Source organism: Barbatula barbatula, assembly GCF_947034865.1.
Source record: "Barbatula barbatula genome assembly, chromosome: 5".
Lineage (NCBI taxonomy): Eukaryota > Metazoa > Chordata > Actinopteri > Cypriniformes > Nemacheilidae > Barbatula > Barbatula barbatula.
The window spans coordinates 973,956-992,160 of NC_136769.1; the positions used below are offsets into that span (position 1 = coordinate 973,956).

At 46.2% G+C, this 18,205-nt stretch overlaps 1 protein-coding gene across 6 annotated transcripts; it reads left to right on the forward strand.

The window, feature by feature from the left end:
* The first annotated feature begins 1,359 nt into the window (after positions 1 to 1,359).
* On the forward strand, positions 1,360 to 16,547 carry LOC306894134 (uncharacterized protein). 6 transcript variants are annotated; one of them, XM_079456416.1, is made up of 5 exons: positions 1,360 to 1,525; positions 2,099 to 2,374; positions 2,864 to 3,136; positions 9,942 to 10,040; positions 10,478 to 12,773. In XM_079456416.1, exon 5 carries the CDS (start codon positions 10,480 to 10,482, stop codon positions 11,782 to 11,784), a length of 1,305 nt encoding a protein of 434 aa, XP_079312542.1. In that variant the 5' UTR covers positions 1,360 to 1,525; positions 2,099 to 2,374; positions 2,864 to 3,136; positions 9,942 to 10,040; positions 10,478 to 10,479; the 3' UTR covers positions 11,785 to 12,773. The 6 variants fall into 6 exon arrangements, 5 of the variants coding, with proteins under 5 accessions (XP_079312542.1, XP_079312543.1, XP_079312541.1 ...); XM_079456417.1 differs by having other exon boundaries at positions 1,369 to 1,525; positions 2,166 to 2,374; XM_079456415.1 differs by lacking the exon at positions 1,360 to 1,525 and having other exon boundaries at positions 1,848 to 2,374.
* The last annotated feature ends 1,658 nt before the right edge of the window (positions 16,548 to 18,205 follow it).

Sequence of the window (18,205 nt, forward strand, 5' to 3'; positions counted from 1 at the left end):
GCAACACAAAAAAAACTTTAAGCAGCTGAGGGCAACTGATGTGGAGGACGAAATTTCTCTTGTTTTAAAATATGCCCCATACAGACATTTGAAATGGTAAACAATGTCATTTTTTAATTATCAGTATAGATCAATCAACTTTCAAACTTTTTATAAGACGGGCCACTAGGTTTGAAAAGATTTGTAGCCTAACAGCGGCATCTAGTGGTGTGATGTTAAAGACGGTTTTATAAAAGTTTAGTCAGTTTCCGTTTTAGTAAAACACATTGTACTTGTATCAACGAAGTAACTTTGTACAGAACTCCTCATATTATTGTCAAATAATTGTATTGTTTTCCATATGGTACTGTCGCTTTGAGTTGGAAAAGCCTCTACTAAACGCCTGTACTGTAAATTAATTGCAGGCATATTATTGATCAACATCAGTCACTGGCGACTATTAATTAATAATACATATTTCATATAATAATGATTCACTTCAACTACAGTGTTTAAGATACGTCTTACTCATTTCCTTTTTCTTTTGATTTCAGATGATGCTAAAGTGAAGATTGAACTTGATGGGGCTTCTGTATTTTTATTATATTTTTACATTTAATAAATAGTAATTATAATGTTATATATGTTTTTATAAATTATATATTACCAATTAGTTTAATGTCTTTATGGTTATTGTTTTCTTTCAATTTGTTTTATTTGTTTGTTGTTTAAGGCTTTTTATGTAGTTTATATATATATATATATATATATATATATATATATATATATATATATTTCTCTTTCTACATTTAATAAATAGTCATTTATATAATTATTTTAAAATACAATTTTACCAATTAGTTTTACGTCTTAAAGTTATTATTATTTTCTTTCTATTTGTTGTATTTGTATGTTGTTTAAGGTTGTTTATGCAGTTGAATTCAATACATTTTGATTTATTTTATCCCAGTTTTTGTTCTCAATCTATAACACGTGATTTTAGGCTCATTTCATTCCCCATAACATGGTTAGGAGAACGTTAGCTTAACGTTAGGAGACGTTAATAGAATGTTCCCTGTAGGTTAGGGGAACGTCCCCTACCTTTGTACTAACGTTAGGGGAACGTTCGCCTAACGTTAGGAGAACGTTCCCCTAAACTACAGGGAACATTCTATTAACGCCAAAAAAACTTTCCTGGAAAACCAACAGGGAACGTTAGAATATCTGTTCTGGGAACCAAAAATTGTTTGCTGGGATAAACGGGTCCTGAACGGGTCCGTGGCGGATCCGCTGCTTTATAAACAGGTCCGAAACGGGTCTGCCCCAGATCTGGATCCGCTGCGCTGTGCAAGTGGACTCCATTCCGGATCCGTTTTGCACATCCGTTCCGGAGCTTGTGGTACTTCCGGGGCGGATCCGTTTCGGAGTCAATTTGCTATCTGGGTCCTGGACACGAATCTGTTGTTCAAACTAATGAGCGGGAACAGCGGCTGTTGTATTGTGTTGTAGCGCAACTGAAGTCGGGTCCTATGGGCACAGATGAAAGGTATGGACCATATATACGCGTTAAAAACAAGCTGCTGTGGTGTCGATCATGTGTGATTCGAGTATGCGGAAGTAACGGCGTTTACAGGAGAAAAGTTCAGAGCTCGCGATCACTGCAGTTGAAGCTCTGAGAGGAACGGATGATTCATGCGCGTGCACGAATATTACATGTAATATTATAATTGAACGTTTTCGATGTCCCGCGGTACAGACCCGGAAGTGACGCTCCAGGCATTGGCATGTCCCGTGTCATGAGGTTTCCCTCTGTTATTTAAAGTATTTGACGTAAGGATTTTTAACGTCATCAACCCTGAACCCTGACCTCTATGACAAGAATAGACGCGAATATTGTGCTTCAAAAGAACGTTTGAATATCTGTGTGTGTCATTGAAACACGTCTGTTTAGCACAGCAGTTCAAATCTAAGAGCAATAATACATTTGAATGTTATTTCTCATAAATATCTCGACTATACATTGTAATCTGGTGAATTAAAGTCTCAATGTCCTGCTGAAACAGCAACATCAGCAAAACCTTGTTTCCTTAAAGTAAATATACGTGTGTATGTGTGACAGTATCTTTTAAAATGGCGCCTCCGCTCCTGGATAAAGACTCATCTGAATCCTTCTCTAACATCTCCAGTTCACACCAACAGTGATTGACACCTTCAGTAAAGCTCCTCCTACATCAAACCACCAATAAATACCAGAAAGCAACAAGCAGAAGAATCACTTCAGGTGTAAGAACTGAAATCTTCACACAGTTGTTGGAGTTTGTGGAAGAGAAGCTTGAGAACACGAGAGATCCAGAACTACACACAACAGAAACTCAGAGGACTAAAGAACACAGAGGTTGGTTTCTGTTTTTAAATCTTTATTACAGATTGGATTTAAAATCTACACAATAAATTTAGTGATTGTCGGTGGACAATAAATGCAGAAAATTAGCAATAAAATACATTTCATTAATAATATAGGTTGTAGGTTGACCCCCCTTTCTGCTTTGTCTTTAAATAGCTTTTTTGACCTTTTTTACACATTTTCATCAGTCTATTTTTTTATTGTCTTATTGGAAAAAAGCATGAATGCATTTGTTGTTCTACCAGACCAGAACACAGACGTGATGATTTCAATTACAGGACATATAATTCAATGACACATTTTTTTTTTTTAAATAAACATGAATTTGTTCTCTGGCTTGCACAAATAATATTTTAACATAGAAATAATAATTCTATTGCTTTTTTCTGCTGGAAATCTCATTACCGTAAAGCGTCCCGCTACATCTGAGTGCATTTTATGTTGTAATTTAAACAGAGTAAAGTTAAAATATTCTCTTAGGATGTGTTCATCTCAGTGGCGGTTCTACACGGAGGCCTAGGGAGGCCCGTGCCTCTGTAGAAATGTCCCTGGCCACCCCCGTGCTGACCAAAAAATAAGTGTCAATTAATTATCATTTTACATGCGAGCGCCACAAGCGGAACTAATACGACTCAACGTTCTACACGGGTGAATTAAAGCGGCGCACCCAAACACTGTAGCCGCCTGCGGTCGGTGCTGCTCGGCTCAGCAACTACTCTTGGAGAGCGGAGCTACAATTTCTCCTGGTGCAAGGTAAGAAAAAACTATTTGATCTCATAAGTGACTTGTTGTTCTTGCACATAACCATGTTACTTTTGTTCTTTACATTGATAATAAAATCTTTAAGTTTGTAAATGTCTGGTTCCCCTTCAGTCGGTCTCTCGACGTTGTGAGAGACTGACTGGGGTTTGATCTTGAGAACCTACCTTCTCTGAGATAATTAATTATAAAACGCCAATGGGCTTGGCGAATGGCACGCGCACGCCAGTCTCCGCCCCGTGCATACGGGTATAAAGGAAGATGGCGGCGGTCATTCACTCATCCTTTGTTCTTTGGAACCTGTGTGTTTGCTGATGCTACACGCGATACTCGACTTCGAGAAAACTTTTAACCTGCTGGATTTATGACGCGGAGCAGCGGACTTCTCCTTTCGGTGGACTTCCCCTGGGCGTTTCGGCAGAAGGCTACAGACCTTAAGAGGTAAGTCCCTCCGGCTACGAGCATGTCTCGTAGCTGTATCCTTGGGTGCGACAGACTCATCCCGGAGTCTGACGGCCATGATTCCTGTGTCACTTGCTTGGGGCTCAAGCATGCTGAGGCAGGTTTCACTGATGCAATGTCCCGTGTGTGCGGACATAGCAATCAGGGTGTTGCGGTCACGGTTGGCTACGTTCTTTCGAGCGCTGCCACCACCCCGTCTGTTTCCCAGGCGTGTTCAGCTGCCGTTTCGGCGAGGTTGACCGCTTTGGCGAGCGGCGGGGGTGATTTAGGGACGCCGATAGATGTTGCTCCGTCAGCTTCACGCTCGCGGACCATCTATACCCCTTCACGCTCACCTGGTTCGTCCCCTACGAGCGGCAGACGGCCGTCTCATAGTGGTAAGACTTTGCACACGGATGATGACGCTATCTCTATCGCTGCGTCGGACAGCTGCCTGCTGGCATCGGATGCGGAAGACTCCTCTGATCTCCTGTCGTCAGGCAGTCGAGCTCCGGAGGAGACTGACGGTGAGATGTCGGCCATGCTTTCCCGGGCAGCCGCGTGCATCGGGTTGCAGGGTGTAACAACATCCTCCTCGGAACGCTCGCGGCTAGATGCGCGGTTTCGTTACCATTCTTCCCGGAGGTGCATGACGAGCTCGCCAAGTCCTGGAATGCGCCCCTTTCGGCGCGTTTCAGGCCGGAGGGCTCTGTGGCTGTGACTTCCCTGGTTGGTGGGGCGGCTAGAGGCTATGTTGATGTTCCCCGCGTGGAGCGTGCAGTCGCGGGCCACTTGTGCCCGCAGACAGCTGCCACTTGGGGGGCTCAACCTAGACTCCCGTCCAGAGCATGTAAGCTCTCTTCGACACTCGTCGAAGGCTTGCAGTGCTGATGGACGAACCGCCTCCGTTCTCCACGCCATGGCGGTCCTCCGGGTTTTTCAGGCTAAAGTTCTGAAGGAGTTGGACGGCGGGAAGTCCGACCCAGCTGGTATGAGTGAGCTGCGTACTGCCACAGACCTCGCGCTACGAGCGACGAAGGCCACGGCACGTGCCCTAGGTCGGCCGATGTCCACAATGGTGGTCCAAGAGAGGCATCTGTGGCTTAGTCTTGCGCGGGTGAGCGGCGCCCAGAACGCCCGTTCTGGATGCGCCCATCTCGCAAGCAGGGCTGCTTGGTGATACCGTGGCATACTGAGGCGATCTAACAGATCCTAACAGATCCTACCACGCCGCAACGTGCCCACCAACAGGTCGGCATGGTCTCGGGCACAGCCTGGTTCCCAGCAGCCCTGCCCTCCCGCGGCGGCCCTCTGGTTGAGGAACCTCCCAGAGGACGACCCACCAGAGACGTAGCGCCCGCGGAAGAGGGCATCTGTTCCCCGTCAGCAGCCCGCCAAGAGGTCCTTTAAGCGGCCCTGACGGGACGAACCAGGGGAGATTTTACTGGGCCCGAATCCCGGCCTTTCCAACGCCGGATCGGAGAAGGACGCTGCCTGCCCTTTTCAGGGTCCGGCGCCCACATGCTCACAAAGAGACAAATCTCCCCTGGGTTTTCCTCCACAACACTCTCGTCCAGACGGTGTATTGGATGGATCGGGCCGCCGACCACAATCTCCCCCGGACATTGCGTCAGGCCGCCTGAAGCAGGTAAACATACAGAGCCGTCAACCTCCCGGGGGGTCCCCCCTGTGCGAGGTGACCGTACTGTCAGCCACCGAACCAGCCTCCCCCGGCAAGGTGAAGCAGATTGTCCCTCTGGTCCCGTTGTCGCGGTTCTTGGGCGCTTGGTAGCGCACCAGCCCGTCACACTGGACAGAGAGGACAGTCCGTCTCGGTTACTCGATCCAATTCGCCAGGCGCCCCCCCAAGGGCATTCTGTACACCTTGGGGCGAGGAGAGAATGCTTCCGTACTTCGGCAGGAGGTCGCCGCCCTTCTGGCGAAGGGTGCGGTTGAACCCGTCCCTATAACCGAGATGTCGTCCGGGTTTTACAGCCAGTACTTCATCATGCCCAAAAGGGCGGGGGGCTGCGGCCCATTTTGGATCTGCGGCGCCTGAACAAGCACCTGCACAAGCTTCCGTTCAGAATGCTGACGCAGAGGCGCATCCTGGGCTCGGTATGTCACCAGGATTGGTTTGTGGCGATCGACCTGAAGGACGAGTACTTTCACGTCTCTATTCTCCCCCGACACCGGCCGTTCCTACGGTTCGCGTTCGAGGGAAGGGCGTATCAGTATAGGGTCCTGCCATTCGGTCTGGCCCTGTCTCCACGTGTTTTTTCCAAACTAGTGGAGGCTGCCTTAGCTCCTGTCAGGGAGCAAGGCGTGCGAGTGCTAAACTATCTTGACGACTGGCTTATCTTGGCACACTCGCGAGATGTGTTGTGCACGCACAGGGACCTTGTGCTTCGGCACCTAGACCGTCTAGGCATCCGGGTCAACCAGGAGAAGAGCAAGCTCTCCCCCGCGCAGAGCACCTCTTACCTCGGTATGGAACTAGACTCTGTTCGTATGTCAGCACGTCTCACCAACGAGCGTGCACAGTCAGTGCTAAGCTGTCTGAGGTTGATCAGTCAGAATCCCTCGACGCCTCTGAAGAATTTTCAGAGGCTCCTGGGGCACATGGTGTCCTGGACGGGGCTAATCCCTCTCGGGTTGATGCACATGCGGCCGCTCCAGCACTGACTACAGAGTCGGGTTCCCTGGACAGCGTGGCACGCAGGCACCAGGCGGATTACGGTAATGCCTCAGTGCCTTCGCACTCTCTTACCCTGGTCAGACTTGACCTTTTCTCCGAGCTGGGGTTCCGCTCGGACAGGTTGAGGCGTGTCGTGGTAACGACAGACGCCTCCCTGCAAGGGTGGGGTGCGGTGTGCAATTGGGCACGCAGTATCGGGTCGGTGGACGGGTCCCTGACTGCGTTGGCATATCAACTGCCTAGAGTTGTTGGCAGTCCTTCTGGCACTGAGGAGGACAGCACGACTGCCGTGGTGTACATCAATCGCAAGGCGGCATACGCTCACCGCAGTTATCACAACTTGCCCGACGCCTCCTCCTTTGGAGTCAGCAGGTGAAATCCCTGCGGGCCACGTTTCTTCCGGGCAACCTGAACCAGACAGCCGATGCGCTCTCTCGACAGTGTACTCCCCGCGGAGAGTGGCGATCCCCGTGCAGCCTGGCTCATGTGGGAAGCGGTTCGGCAGGCACAGGTGGACCTGTTGCCTCCCCGGACTCCACCCATTACCCGCTATGGTATTCCCAGACCGAGGGTCCCCTCGGCACGGATGTCCTAGCACACAGCTGGCCGCGGGACAAGCGGAAGTACGCCTTCCCCCCCAGTGAGCCTCCTTGCACAGGTCCTGTGCAAGGTCAGGGAAAAGGGGCATCAGGTTCTGGTGAGTGGTGCCATACTGGCCCAACCAGACCTGGCTCTCGACGGCCCCCATTGGCCCATTCCCCTGACGAAGGACCTTCTGTTGCAGGGGAAGGGCACGTTGTGGCACCCCAACGCAGGCCTCTGGAACCTCCATGCCTGGCCCCTGGACGGGACGAGGGCTTGCCGTTGGCGGTCCGGGAGACTGTCTTACAGGCTTGAGCCCCGCCTCTAGGCGGTTATACGCTTATAAGTGCCGCCAAATTGTCCTGGTGTTCTCCCCGGGAGGAGAACCCGCAGAGTTGCCTGATCGGATCAGTGCTGACCCCCAGGTAAGTATCCCCGTCAGAACAACCTGGTCACCAGGTTCCTCAGGAGCGAGAGAAGGGTGTGTCCACCTTGGCCGCGCTCCGTACCCTCTTGGGACCCTAATGTGGTCTTACAGGGCCTTGGTACGGCCCTGGTGAGCCCCTAAGAATTGCCAATCTTCCTCAGTTGGATGAAAGATGCACTCTTTGTGGCGCTCACCTCCATCAAGAGGGTGGGGGACCTACAGGCATTCTCTGTGTCCCAAAGGTGCCTGGAACTCGGGATTGGTAATTCTCACGTGGTCCTGAGATCCTATGCCGACGTCTTGCCCAAGCTTCCCACTACTCCCTTCCGGGACCAGGTGGTGAACCTGCAGGCGCTCCCCTCCGGAGAGGAAGACCCAACCTTTTTATGTGTTGTGTCCAGTACGCGCGCTGCGCACCGGTCTGGACCGCACACAGAGCCTCAGAAGCTCTGAGCAGCTCTTTGTCTGTTCTGGGAGACGGCACCCGGGGGGGGGGCTGTCTCAAAACAGAGGTGGCGCACTGGGTACCAATCCCAGGATCGCCGTGCCCGCTGGCAGTGAGAGCCCACTCCACTCGTGGGCAATGGCACAGGGCGCCTCTCTGGCAGACATTTGTAGAACTGCGGGTTGGGCTACGCTCCGGGACCTTCACGAGATTTTACAATCTCCACGTGGAACCAGTTGCAGCAAATGCCCTTAAATGCCGCCAACGTTTAGGGTGGGCTCCTGGTTTGGGCGTACGCCTGCGAAAACGCCTTCTCCCCTCACCAGGTGAGACTAGTGCGCTATTGTAGCCTACCTACTTTCCCCTCTCGGGCGAAGTATAGGCATTCCATCCATCACTAAGCATTGCACTTGGTAACAGACTGAGCAGAGCCGTCTGTTAGAACCAGGTCCGTTATAGGTAGAGTCATCCCTGCTCAGGCAGACCCCTGTATTAGGACTAGTGCCCCATACGTAGTGACTCCCCTCTGGGTCGTCTCGTGTGTTGAATTCCTCACTCAGGATTTCCCGATTGGTGAATCTGTGACCTCCCCGCCGGTGGTAATCCCACCTGGATTGTCCCCCTATTCGGGCTAACACCTTTCCGCATGTTGTTCTCCCCGCCGGGGAGACCATGTCATGTCTCCACATGTACCTCCCCTCCGGGTAGGATGTGGCCTCCGTAACACATTCTTCTAAGAGGAGAGCAGTGTTTCCCCAGTGTTCGGCTCCGGACAGCTCCTCGCTACTAGAGGCATACGCCACTGTCCGTGAGGCCGTCAGTAAAGGCTTCTCAGTATGACCAATACTATATGACTGGAAGATTACGTCTCGCGGTAGCACTCTTGTGACTCGCTAGCCCAGTCAGGGTCGCTCCGCTAGAGGTCGTGATATCGGTGCAAGCGCTGTGGCGTTTAAGATTGATCCCCAGTCAGTCTCTCACAACGTCGAGAGACCGACTGAAGGGGAATGTCTCGGTTACGTCTGTAACCTCGGTTCCCTGATGGAGGGAATGAGACGTTGTGACTTCATGCCACAACGCTGCACCGAATCACTGCAGTGAACGGGAGTGCCCTCTCAGGTTCCTCAGTACAAAGGGTGAGTGAATGACCGCCGCCATCTTCCTTTATACCCGTATTCACGGGGCGGAGACTGGCGTGCGCGTGCCATTCGCCAAGCCCATTGGCGTTTTATAATTAATTATCTCGGAGAAGGTAGGTTCTCAAGATCAAACCCCAGTCAGTTTCTCACAACGTCTCGTTCCCTCCATCAGGGAACCGAGGTTACAGACGTAACCGAGACGTTTCGATATGTTTAGAAACTTATTAATATCTAAGCAAACTTATCGAAGCAGAAGCGAATATCTAAATGTCAGTATCCTTGCTACTAGGTCTACACAATGCCCTCACGGAACAAAAATATATGGGAATATACTTCAAAATGTAATGCGACATATTACATAATGCATTTCCATATATGGGAAACTAGTGCTTATATTTTTCAATATATGCATTGACCATGAATGGCTAATAAATATACAATATTAATAAATGAAGACAAAAATAGCATCACATGTTATATTTACAAAGTTGTATCCTTTATTGTGTACATATATTGCACACATGTTCCCATAATAGGCAAAGAAATGTACTGCATGCCCCAAGTTATTTTTCTTATAGTTCCTTTTTGCCCCAGTAAACAAAAAAGTGAGAGAAACAAATCAAGGTGTTGAGGAGCAGGAAGAGGGAGAGCCAGATGAGTCAGTGGAGGTTGGAGAGAGAGCATGTGATTAAAGTAAGGGCTCTGACACAGAGAGGGACATTCCAGAGGGTGAGGAGCATAAAGAAGAGGGTGAGGAGGAAGAAAATATACAGGGACAGAGAGGGGAACAGCCAGAGGGACAGAAAATGGATCCATGTGGATCAAGTACTGCACCATCAGGTTTGTGATGAAGAAGGTCTTTAGTATTTGCAAAACAGTGCAATGATAATTTCATTGTTGGCCTACTGTGTGTCCTTAAAATTGTGCTATTTGCTGTACATTCCTTTTTGTGACAATATGACTCTAATATTTATTTTTTAAGTAAATACTTGGCTTATAAATTGAAATACATGTCGATATAAATGCGTAAGTTATTAAATGTGTGTTTACTGTACATCTTTCTACAGATATCAGCAAGTCCAAAAATGATAGACCAGTACAGCCCATCTTGAATATATTCCCAACCACTTTGACGGGGGACAGAAAACAGAGCTCAGGCCAAACTGGTATAATTGATCCAGCATTGTTATGCCAAGTTAAGTGTGGACTCAACTGTCCACAATAGGAAATTGTTGTACCCTGAATGCATTTTTTATTTTTTATGGCCCTACCTCTTTTGCACCTGCACACACTCTTGCACTACTGTACAAAATAAATGTTTATATGATTGTAAAGTAAAATAAAGTTTGTAATCTTTAAATATCATTTGTTGCAATTTTTTAATGTGCCCCTCTGGTTAAACACTGGCCCCTCCTTTGCCCCCCTAGTAAATTTTGTCTAGAACCGCCACTGGTTCGTCTTAAATGGCAAACACTTTTATCCAAAGCAATACTCAGTGCACTGAATGACTGTGTTCGCTGAAAATGAAACCATGATCTTGTCTTGTGATGTTGTTTTGTACAATTGTAAAACTGTGTTTAACAGATAGTTTTGTTCACTTCAGATATGATGGAATTGAATAAGGACAGTCAAGATGAAGTAAAAGATGCTGATGAGAAACATCAACGTGCACAAAGATTCCAGAAAGTTTCACTGGAAGAAGCTCTGAGAACAGGAGACAAAAAGAGTGAAAAACAGCACATGAGAATTCACACTGGAGAGAAACCTCACGCATGTCTACAGTGTGGAAAGACTTTTACAGATACGAGTAGCCTTAAGACACACATGAGAATTCACACCAGAGAGAAACCTCACGCATGTCTACAGTGTGGAAAGAGTTTTACAAGCACAAGTGGCCTTAAGATTCACATGAGAATTCACACCGGAGAGAAACCTCACGCATGTCTACAGTGTGGAAAGACTTTTACACAAACAGGAAGCCTTAAGTCACACATGATAATTCACACTGGAGAGAAACCTCACGCATGTCTACAGTGTGGAAAGACTTTTACACAAACAGGAAACCTTCAGACACACATGAGAATTCACACTGGAGAGAAACCTCACGCATGTCTACAGTGTGGAAAGACTTTTACACAAACAGGAAGCCTTAAGTCACACATGATAATTCACACTGGAGAAAGCCCTCACACATGTCTACAGTGTGGAAAGAGTTTTACAAACACAAGTAACCTTAAGATTCACATGAGAAGTCACACTGGAGAGAAACCTCATGTATGTCTACAGTGTGGAAACAGTTTTACAAAAACGAGTAGCCTTAAGAGACACATGAGAATTCACACTGGAGAAAAACCTCACGCATGTCTACAGTGTGGAAAGAGATTTGCAGTCTCGAGTCACCTTAAGACACACATGAGAATTCACACTGGAGAGAAACCTCACACATGTCTACAGTGTGGAAAGAGATTTGCAGTCTCGAGTAGCCTTAAGACACACATGAGAATTCACACTGGAGAGAAACCTCACGCATGTCTACAGTGTGGAAAGAGTTTTACAGACACAAGTAACCTTAAGAAACACATGAGAATTCACACTGGAGAGAAACCTCATGCATGTCTACAGTGTGGAAAGAGTTTTACAGACACAAGTAGCCTTAAGACACACATGAGATTTCACACTGGAGAGAAACCTCACGCATGTCTACTGTGTGGAAAGACTTTTACACAAACAGGTGACCTAAAGATTCATATGAGAATTCACACTGGAGAGAAACCTCATGCATGTCTACAGTGTGGAAAGACTTTTAGTAAAATTGGTCACCTTAAGAAACACATGAGAATTCACACTGGAGAGAAACCTCACGCATGTCTACAGTGTGGAAAGACTTTTACAGGCACAAGTGACACATGAGAATTCACACCGGAGAGAAACCTCATGTATGTCTACAGTGTGGAAAGACTTTTACACAAACAGGTGACCTAAAGACACACATGAGAATTCACACTGGAGAGAAACCTCATGTAAGTCTACAGTGTGGAAAGACTTTTACACAAACAGGTGATCTAAAGATTCATATGAGAATTCACACTGGAGAGAAACCTCATGTAAGTCTACAGTGTGGAAAGACTTTTACACAAACAGATGACCTAAAGACACACATGAGAATTCACACTGGAGAGAAACCTCATGTAAGTCTACAGTGTGGAAAGACTTTTACACAAACAGGTGACCTAAAGACACACATGAGAATTCACACTGGAGAGAAACCTCATGTAAGTCTACAGTGTGGAAAGACTTTTACACAAACAGGAAGCCTTAAGACACACATGAGAATTCACACTGGAGAGAAACCTCATGTATGTCTACAGTGTGGAAAGACTTTTACACAAACAGGTCCCCTTCAGAGACACATGAGAATTCACACTGGAGAGAAACCTCACGTATGTCTACAGTGTGGAAAGACTTTTACACAAACAGGTGACCTAAAGACACACATGAGAATTCACACTCGAGAGAAACCTCACACAAGTCTACAGTGTGGAAAGACTTTTACAGATCCGAGTTACCTTAAGAGACACATGAGGCTTCACACTCGAGCGGAACCCTTCAATGGATCAGTGCAGTAAAACGTAGGGCTGTACGATGATGGAAAAATTATCATCACGATTATTTTGTCAGTTGAGAACTTTGGTTTTTATATTTCACTTGAGTGTTTATTAGGCCTATACTTTACAGCCAATGAAAATGTTATAATCTGCTGCCATTGAACTTCTTCAACATGGTATTTCAAACCACGCAAACAATAATCTATAAAAATGTCGAAACAGAAATGAAAATGTTGTGACCTTCGGAATGAAACCTTGCTGCTCCTTTTTTTATATAAATCCTTATTATTGGTCACTCTTCATGTTTGTCTGTGTTTTTTGCAAGAGAGTTTTAAAATAGTACAAATGATTTGAAAAAATGTTGTGCTCTTATTTCCTGTTAAGTGGCCATTTACAACCATTACAAGATACAACCATGATTTTCTGACGCTATCGGGAGTTTAGTGTTTGCTTTTAAAACATTATTGTCACCACGATTGTGCTAAATTAATTGCACATTTAATACACAGCTCGTTGGACTGCTTGATTCTGATTGGCCAGTCGCGACATTTGCAGGTTGGTTATTCCTAAATAACAACCGCTCAAATAACTGATAACACAATGTAATAACGTCTCGGTTACGTCTGTAACCTCCGTTCCCTGATGGAGGGAACGAGACGTTGTGAGAGACTGACTGGGGTTTGATCTTGAGAACCTACCTTCTCCGAGATAATTAATTATAAAACGCCAATGGGCTTGGCGAATGGCACGCGCACGCCAGTCTCCGCCCCGTACATAAGGGTATAAAGGAAGAGGGCGGCGGTCATTCACTCACCCTTTGTACTGAGGAACCTAAGAGGGCACTCCCGGTCACAGCAGTGGTTCGGTGCAGCGTTGTGGCATGAAGCCACAACGTCTCGTTCCCTCCATCAGGGAACGGAGGTTACAGACTCAACCGAGACGTTCCCCTTCAGTCGGTCTCTCGACTTTGTGAGAGACTGACTGGGGATCTATCTTAAACGCCACAGCGCTTGCACCGATATCACGACCTCTAGCGGAGCGACCCTGACTAGGCTAGCGAGTCACAAGAGTGCTACCGCGAGATGTAATCTTCCAGCCACATAGTATTGGTCATACTGAGAAGCCTGTACTGACGGCCTCACGGACAGTGGCGTACGCCTCTAGTAGCGAGGAGCTGTCCGGAGCCGAACACTGGGGAAACACTGCTCTCCTCTTTGAAGAGTGTGTTACGGAGGCCACATCCTACCCGGAGGGGAGGTTACATGTGGAGACACTAACATGGTCTCACCGGCGGGGAGAACAACATGCGCAATAAAGGTGTCAGCCCGAGTAGGGGGACAAATCCAGGTGGTCTTACCACCAGCGGGGAGGTCACAGATTCACCAATTGGGAAATCATGAGTGTTCAACATTCAGTGTCCGAATTCAACACACGGGACGACCCAGAGGGGAGTCACTACGTATAGGGCACTAGTCCTAGTACAGGGGTCTGCCTGAGCAGGGATGACTCTACCTATACCGGACCTGGTTCTAACAGACGGCTCCGCTCAGTCTGTTACCAAGTATAAAAAATGCTTAGTGATGGATGGAATGCCTATACTTCGCCGCGAGAGGCATTAGCTCAAATCATCAATTGAGCTAAGATAACACGATTCACCATGGCAACGCAATATATACACATATATACCTACGATTTTTGTCATGTAGGTGCAATCCTGCAATAAAAAGAACATGGCAGCAGCTGAAAATGAAATATAAAAACATCCTTCAGTCCGGTGAGTTTAAATGCTCTTGCTAGTAGGATGCCTGACTGGGAAATGTTTGATATATTTAATAAACTGGCCTTGAAAGTTATGAAGACATGAGAACCGAGCACTGTGGCTATAGAAGACAAAAAATTGACCATGCTTGCCCCTGCTCCAGCTATGTGTAACGGAGGCCAGCTAGTGAAGAGTCACTCCCTGACCAACAGAGACGCTCTAGTGACAGACGCAATAGGGACTGCGGTCTTTAGGCCCGTCGTTAGAGCGCCTGTCTCCCATTCGGACCGACGTCGGTTCAAAGACCGCGCGAGTGGGACGGGTTACATGTGCACCCAATCACATTGGGAAATCCTAAAGGGTATTTAAATTATTAGCTTACTTCCAGAGTGGGCAGCAAGCCCACTCTATTTGATCAGCTTATTCAGAGAGACGTTCACCATTCACCTGCAGTCCTATGAAACTCCTCTTTGATGGCTCTCACAGGAAACTTAACACAAATGTATAAAAAGTGCTTGAGAGCGATGCACACTTTTCTTACTGCTCTGCATACAGTTGCCTTGCTCACGTGTTCTGCATCCCCGGTGTTTTAAAGAAAGCTTATATTAGCAAACATAGAATCTGCTCAGATGTAAGAGTGCGGCCACGACGAGTGAGGTTTGTTTTCTATGCATGAAACAGATTGTGGATATATTTAATGGACTGTAAAGAAAAACGGTATCGCTCAAATAAAAAATTGTCCGGTTAGACATTTAATGTCTGTGTTACCAACTTGTGCGCGATTAAGGAAAACGAATGAAAAAACTAACGGCGTAGGCAAGTTCAACACCGCTCGCGCTTTGAAAAGGGGGCGGAGATTGTAACAAACCTCGGGTTAGTGGAATAAAACCTGCTCACGACCAGGGGCCCGTTCTTCGTACGTCGCTAACTCGGTTAGCTGGATTTGATTGTTGACGATTTGGCATGATCTTGGATTGTTCGGTTCTTGGACGCTCATCCTGGACTTGCTGTCATAGCAACAGGTCCGTAAGCTTAACCTGCTTGGGAGCAGGCTAACTTCATGTAAACAGGATTAGATTGCGGCTTTATAAGCGGAGGAGATGGGTAAGTCTGTCGCAGCCATGTCTTGTACATTTTTACGACAGCAACCTGTTGCGGAAGGTGCAAGAATAATTCGCAGAGCTTTTCGAATGAATAGACAGGATCATTTAGCGCAGCGCGATAGCGTCATTGTTGAGAGATACCGTTTTTCTCGTTAGGGTGTTATTTACATCATTCATTTGTTGGAACCACATTACGTGTTTAACACGGAGGAGTCGGGCTTTAACAACAGCACAGACTGTGTGCATTCGCAAACTTTACCTGCCGCTCAAGCAGTTTTTGTTGTATTTGTCACCGGGTGAACGAACCAGGAACCGAAGAGAGACTGCGACTCCATAACATATTTCTAAGCCACTTAAGACCACAGGTTGTAAAGCAGGATTTTTTAGCTATTGCAGGTACATTTATAATTGTTAATGACATGCAATCATGACCATACCAATAAGTATGAATAACAGTATCCTTCAGGCTTCCCTAACGTGATTTGTGCCATAGACTGCACACATGTCCCCATCAAGGCCCCCCAGGCCCCAATGAGGGGGATTTTGTGAAGCGAAAGGGCGTTCATAGTGTAAATGTGCAGGTAAATTACAATTTATAATATTCCAGATTATTACATGGGAAAAAAAAGTAATGAAATCAAAAAGTATGCAGTTGACTGACTAAAATCTCTTCGATGGTGTGTGACTCAATGCTCCACGTCACCAATGTGGAAGCAAAATGGCCAGGATCAGTACATGACTCAAGAATTTTCAGAGAGTCACATTTATGCACATTATTTGAACGTGGTAAGGGAACAAACATTTCAAGCTCACAGTATTATACACAGTATTATGCTGAGCCTAACAGCACTGCATTTTTCCATTATACAGGGGATATTGATGGGATCCTGCTTGGAGACAGGGGCTATGCCTGGAGGCAGTATTTTATGACGCCCTTCCCTGAGCCAAACCCTGGACCACAAACCCGTTACAATGCAGCTCTAGCCAGGACAAGCATTGAAATGACCTTTGGGCAACTAAAGGGAAGATTTCAGTGTCTGAAAAGTCTGAGGGTTGCACCTGACAGGGCCTGTGACAGAATTGTTCCATGTGCCATATTGCATAACATTGCCACCATCAGAAAGGAGAGGAGCCCTGTGGTGGGGGTGAAGCCTGATGATGACCTCCAGCCAGTGCACTTGAACCAACCTAGTGGCAGAGCTGCACGGGACAGAATTGTGGAACACCATTTTTTTACTGAATAAAAGACAAGACAAATATGCTTAGTTTCTTGAGTTTATTTAAAAGATTATTTATAAAGAAAAGCCAGCAAGTCATATTTTGCCTGCAATAAGAGATAGTTATGGAAAGTCAGCAATACTACTATGTGTGAAATAGTGTATTAGCACTTACTCTGAAGCAACTCTATCTTCAGTGCAAATTTTCTCTCTTTCAAGTTGTCGAGTTCAATTTCTCCTCTAATTTCTCTTTTTTTCACCTCAAAATACTCTATTTTTGGTTAAAGATGCCGCTTATATAGGGAACGGATGTCACCCGGTGTAATTTTGTGAAAAAAAAGGGTCAAAACATGCATCATGCAACAAGACAAAAGTAAAAGTACAACACTGCCCACCTCTGTATCAGTTCTTTGTGCAGACTGTTCTGTGAGCCTTTCTGTAGACCTTTCTCTAGGTGTGGACTCCTGCAACTCATGTTGCAGACAGAAAGAATAGGTACACAAGTATATACAAATTATAGTTAAGTTATTTATGCACTTCTTCCTCCAAAGGACAGTCATCTGAGAGGATTTCTTCACAGGACGTGCAATGGAAATAAATGGGTATTACAATGTGTTGCACTCTTGGGGGGGGGGGAATAATGTCATTACAATTAACTACACTGTAAAAAAATAATGTGATCAATAACTCATGGCAACATATTTTATATGAACTAGAAGTTTATTAGTTTTCACTTTCACAAACATTTGAAATGACTGTACCAAATTCATTTAATGCAGCAACAAACCATTTTACAGTATACTAAGAGAAATAAAAGCTCATTTAGCCTAACAGTAATGTAGGTGTTGCTGCTACTGGTCCCTGGCTTTGGGTCTAAGGAAGAGCTGCCCCCAGGGATGCCCTCCACACTGGGTCGGTTTGAATTCAACCCAAGGGCCAGCCCTTCTGCTGGGGTATATTGTGGGGGTGCAGGACCACCACCTGTAATCTTTCAGCCTTTTTCTTGGTGGCTGTCATAAATAGACACATCATTTAACAGTGGCTTTTAAAATAAGGACTGTATAAGAAGTGTAGGCTACAATTTTGTAGAATATTCTTGTACTTTACTTTTACTTGTTCCCATTTTCTACTGGGTCCGTGGTGGCTCTGACATATGTAAATAAATATGTAAAATATGAAATAAATAAAAAATGCTAAAATAAATACTGTAGAAAGTGATAGAAACATCTGACATGGACACCACTTAAGCATTTAATTAGTTTGAATTTAACGTTCAAATTGGGCATAACCTTCCATTAAAAGCTCTTGTTCTGCTTGAGAGGAAAACTGGGCGTGTTCTTTAGCCATGCTGAACAGCCAATCACAGCGTTGCTGATCATTGTTTCTAGTATCGATACATATCCCCTTTTAAACCAACGCAAGAGCGCGCAATGATCTCAGATAACTCAATCCAGCGATACTAATCATAAACAACAGGTGTGTTCGAAGAACCCAATTAGCCGGATCATGATTAGCACGATGATGTCATCTTGGATGTGTCTTTTGATCTCGGATGTAATTAGCAACGTACGAAGAACGGGCCCCAGGGGCCCGTTCTTCGTACGTCGCTAACTCGGTTAGCTGGATTTGATTGTTGACGATTTGGCA